The sequence below is a fragment of the Haplochromis burtoni genome, unplaced genomic scaffold (genome assembly GCF_018398535.1).
Source record: "Haplochromis burtoni strain Fernald_Lab_line unplaced genomic scaffold, NCSU_Asbu1 Contig_148, whole genome shotgun sequence".
Taxonomy (NCBI): domain Eukaryota; kingdom Metazoa; phylum Chordata; class Actinopteri; order Cichliformes; family Cichlidae; genus Haplochromis; species Haplochromis burtoni.
Genome location: NW_024582509.1, coordinates 1,199,415 through 1,204,263, shown reverse-complemented (window position 1 = coordinate 1,204,263; position 4,849 = coordinate 1,199,415). Strand labels below are relative to the sequence as shown.

The window sequence follows — 4,849 nt, the reverse complement described above, 5'->3', positions numbered from 1 at the left end:
CATCATACAAAATGTAATCAAATGGAAAAGTCTCTTTTTAAAACTTGTTTTATTAGTTTTAATCTTTTAACTTTATGCATCAAGCAAAAATTTAATTATATGCAACATTCTCTGACTGGAAGAAATTAGTTTAACATTTAAACCTATTTTCTGCACATTCCAGCACATAAAATAAAATATTTTTTGTGTTTACACTCAGTCTTTCAAATAGATGCAAGTAAAACACAGCAGAAAATAAATAAAGTCAAAGACTCAGCGGTCCTGTTGCTCTATTTTCACCTGTAAAGCAGGAGTGGGGAGGCGGAGGTTACCCTGGTGCAGGTGTGCCGCGGTCAGTGAAGAATCCGCGAGTTTCTCTGTGAGTTTCCCATTACGTCGTAGCTACTCGGTGCTGTTGAATTAGTTTTTCTACGCTGTAAAATAACTCAAAATGTTAGAAATATTCCAGTGTTAGAAAATCAGCACTGCTCAGTGTTAGCCATTGTTAATCTTCAAAACTGACTAGGTTACTTTTAAACATATAACACTGTCAAAAGTGTTAATTTAACACTCAGAGGTGTGGACCCATATAGACACTCTCCAGTGTTAATTTAACACTGGAGATTTTGCTGTGCCACCATGTTTTATTCAGCCAGTAGCTACTCTGAATTGACAAGCGTGTTACAACTAGATTTGCTGAACGTGTTTGACTGGATAAGTAAAAACAACATGATTTTAAACGTGTCTAAATCCAAATCCATGTTAATAGGAAGTAGAGGACGCTTAGTCAACAGCCCACAGCTAAACTTTCCATAGCTGGATCGGTATTAGAACAGGTCACCCAGACTAGATTACTTGGTGTTACCATAAACCACCACCTTTCATGGTCTCAGCACATCAACTCTGTTATAAGGAAAATGGGACAGGGCATAGCTATAGCTAGGAAATGCTCCTTTTATATCACTTCTTCAATTATGAAAGATGTCATTAATGCACTAGTATTATCTCATCTAGAGTACTGCTCAATCATTTGGTCAGCAGCTAATAAGACAGATCTGAACTTCAGTTAGTCCAAAATAGGGCGGCCAGATTAGTGTTAAGGTGTTCATATTATACAAGTATTGATAAAATGCACGGTAAACTTTCTTGGCTTTCTGTACAAGCTAAATTATACTATGGCTTACTTGTATTTTTAAAGAAAGCAATACTGGTAAACACACCACACTTTTTTTATGCTCAGTTGCAGATCCAGATGAAATACATAATCATGCTACACGATTCTCAACTAACCACAATTTAGTAACTCCTCGAGTTAAAAGTAACTTTTTGAAAAACTCTGTTATATTTAGAGCATCTTTTCAGTGGAATAAGTTGCCTTATGCAATTAGAGAATTGGCTTCTATTCATAATTTTAAAAATCACCTAAAAGCCTATTTAGGCAGTTTTTAATTTATTTGTAAATATTGTAAGAGGGTAATGTCACTTGTAATGGAAATTGTGTATTTTGTTTGAGTGTTTTTTTATAATTTTTATATTTACATGCTTATATTTTCAGAATTGTAAAACCTTATTGTGGATGTAAGAGCCACATTATGTGGACATTTTGCATCCAACTCATAACATTTTATTCGGTGGTATTTGATGGTTTGGGCCCCAGGCCAAAGACTAGAAAATATGCTGAAGCAAATCTTCCCTTTGGCTTCACCTGCACAAGTGCCGAGGTAAGTCTCCCTGCAGAATTGGTTTTCGCTGGGCTCTTCAAATCACAGACAAACAGGATCCCATATTCTTGATTTTTAGTTTACATGACTAACTGCTCCTGACATGTTGGAGATGTTTGCTCTTTATACAGTAAAGTTACAGCGGGATACAAATAACATCAGGCTGATCCTGCCACGATTTGTTCCCCCGGTTCAAATCACAGACTAACAAGATCTCACAGCTGTTTATGTTTTTGAACCCATTTTGCACAGAGAGGCATTTTTTAAAAATGTATTGACAGCAATGTTGAATATTACACAGGAAAAAACAACTACAGTAAAATAATGACACCGTGACGCCTCTGCCTTTGTAAATGGAGGGACAGTAACTGCTGTAAACCTGCAGACAGTCAGATTAACAGTATTTCGTCTCTTTCTGCCATCCTGCAATTCATCTCCTGTAAACAATAACGTGGCCACAGCGTGACGTGAAAAAGCCACATACCTTTGACGTTGCGTGACGAACTCTGTATTCCTCGTCCACACGTAAACGCAAAAAAGGAGTTTTAAAAAATCTCGTTTTCGGTGATTCGAAACGCCGTTTACGTGGACGAAACAGCTGCGTGTTCAAAAACACCCGTGTAGGTGCGGACGCAGCGTAAAAGAGTTAGTAGTTTATTTTATTACTACCTGTAATTTATTGCAGATTACTTGTATTTGCTTAATTGTTTACTAAATGTTTGAGGTGTGAAATAAACCGCAATGGAGCAAAATATGGTGTGTGTGTGTGTGTGTGTGTGTGTGTTGTGTGTGTGTGTGTGTGTGTGTGTTGTGTGTGTGTGTGTGTGTGTGTGTTTGACACTTTAAGAGCCGACGCCATCAGAGCACACACTTACTGTGCAGTAACACGGAATTCCAGTCTTCTTCCACTCGAGATTTGCACATTTCGTTTTAACCCTAATGATATATTTTTGTGACAGGTGACGTCACCTTCCTGTCAGACACGTGAAAACAACCTGAGGACATTAAAGCAGCAGGTTAAATAACGTTTATAAATAACGTATGGCAGCCTCGCTTCTGTCAGCCTGCCCCAGGGCAGCTGTGGCTACACCTGTAGCTGCCTCCACCAGTGTGTGAATGTGAGAGTGAATGAATAGTGGCATTGTAAAGCGCTTGGGTGCCTTGAAAAGCGCTATATAAATCAATCCATCATTATTATTATTTTCGATGTGCACAGCGCAGAAACAGAGACACTGACCTGAGTGACGCAGAGTTTCACGTCCAGGACACGTGCACAGGCTTCAGTCACATCGTGGCCACAGACGTCACAGCAGCTGTTTCTTTTCTTTTTAAATTTTTTTTCCTCCCCTTTTTTGATTATGCAGAAAAAGTAGAATTGGGCTGAAAGATCTATCACTTTATCACCTCTTCAGGTTGTAAATCGTGTTTTTAAAGAGTAACTAAGTAACTAAGTAATTAATTACTTTTGAAAATAAGTAATCAGTAAAGTAACGGGATTACTTTTTGGGGGAGATAATCATAATTAGTTACTGATTACTTTTTTCAAGTAACTTGACCAACACTGGCCACCACCAAACAACTGAGTTATTTTTACACATCTGCCAGCATCTGGCCAATCCACCACCTCTCATTGTTCATGCCGTTACAAAGAAAATTAATAAGTCATCAGCTGATGGCCAGTCCAGCTATGTTAACCTATGTTTTGCCGAAAAATAGTTTTCTGCGGTGCCGTCTTTCGTGCTTGGCTCCTCCTACCTTTGCTAACATGATGCTCATAGTGCAGAAGCCAATGCTGCATTCACTTACACTCGGATATCTGAGCTTCACTATGAAAACCTAATCATACATTTGATATTTCATTGATTTTTATTGTTTTAGCTTCAGGGTGGCACCTGGGGTAGCCAGTGTGGTTGGGGAGGTGGCCTGTGCCCCCCCCAGGCCACCCTGCTGGACACGTCACTGCTTCTTAGATGGGATGGCTCATGCTACCTGGTTACAAAAATAGAGTAAAATCGATAAATGGGTAAAGAATATCTTTTTCTTTTTTAAATTAATCGCATTTCATGAAATTCTTTTAGCTGACAGGAATAATGCAGCACATCAGATTTCTGGTAAGATGCTTCAGTCAGATTCACTGACTGTGTTCAGCACTGATGTGTTGTTGTTGTTATACACCAGCAGTTGATGGCAAAAGTCAACAACACACCTGTAAAACCAACACAACAACGTGCTGCTTCAGCGACACCAACCCATGTTTTGTTTTGGAGTGGTATACTGAAGCAGAGGTGTAATCAGTGACACTGAGCGAGCTCAGGCCCACTGCTTCATCATAAAGAAGTATGGAGTTCAAAGCATCAGTGTGGGAGGTGATCTGAGGTTTGATTCCATCCATCGTGTCCATCGTCAGTGTTTGCTGCTTTTCATGTTGTTTTCTTGTGCTCGGGTTTCTGGGAAAGGTGTCAGTGGGACTTGCTGTAAAATAAGCAAGGGTTCAAGACTTTGCTGTGACCTCCTCGTCTCTGGGAGCTCTGGGCTCTCTTACTGCTGCGTTACAGCTACCGCCCTCTCTGACAGGTGGAGGCACATCCGGTCGTCGATGGCGGAGTCTCGGGTCATTGTGGAGGAGCTGCTGGCTCTGTGTCTCCAGAGGATCACTATGGAGGAAAACAGCATGCGCACTGAGCAGGGTGAGAACAACACTCGACACCAATCAGCTGTCAGTAGATCACATGACATAACCCCTAAACTCACCTCATTCGTGGATAAATCTGTATGTGGGCGCTCTCTGCTGACCTCTGACCTGTTTTTATATAAAACGCCAAACTAAAATTCGACAGGTAAGACGGGTTTGGTAGTCACACACTTTTAATCGGTCTGCTCTCTCAGAGACAATCGAGCTGGTGAAAAACTTCGAGGAGGTCAGAAAGAAGTGGCTGCACGCCGAGCTGGAGCTGAAGAAGTACAAAGAGCTGCTGGTGAAGTCGGACGTGGCCAAAGCCGCTCTGGAAGTGAAGCTGAAACACGCTCGCAATCAGCTGGACGTTGAGATGAAGAAACGCTACAAGGTGGAGGCCGACTACCAATACCTGGTGAGGCAAGACCTCAAGGTTAGAGGTGGAAATCACGGCTGGCAGGTTTACATGTTTCTG

General features: G+C 40.9%; 1 protein-coding gene across 1 annotated transcript in view; it reads left to right on the top strand.

Moving 5' to 3' along the window:
• The window catches only part of si:ch1073-416j23.1 (rac GTPase-activating protein 1), a 28,237-nt gene that overhangs the window by 2,272 nt on the left and 21,116 nt on the right, over positions 1-4,849 (top strand). The window contains exons 2-3 of the mRNA XM_042224745.1: positions 4,275-4,387; positions 4,587-4,789. Coding sequence (XP_042080679.1) covers positions 4,297-4,387; positions 4,587-4,789 — 294 coding nt within the window. The 5' untranslated portion in view covers positions 4,275-4,296. The remainder of the gene's footprint in view (positions 1-4,274; positions 4,388-4,586; positions 4,790-4,849) is intronic.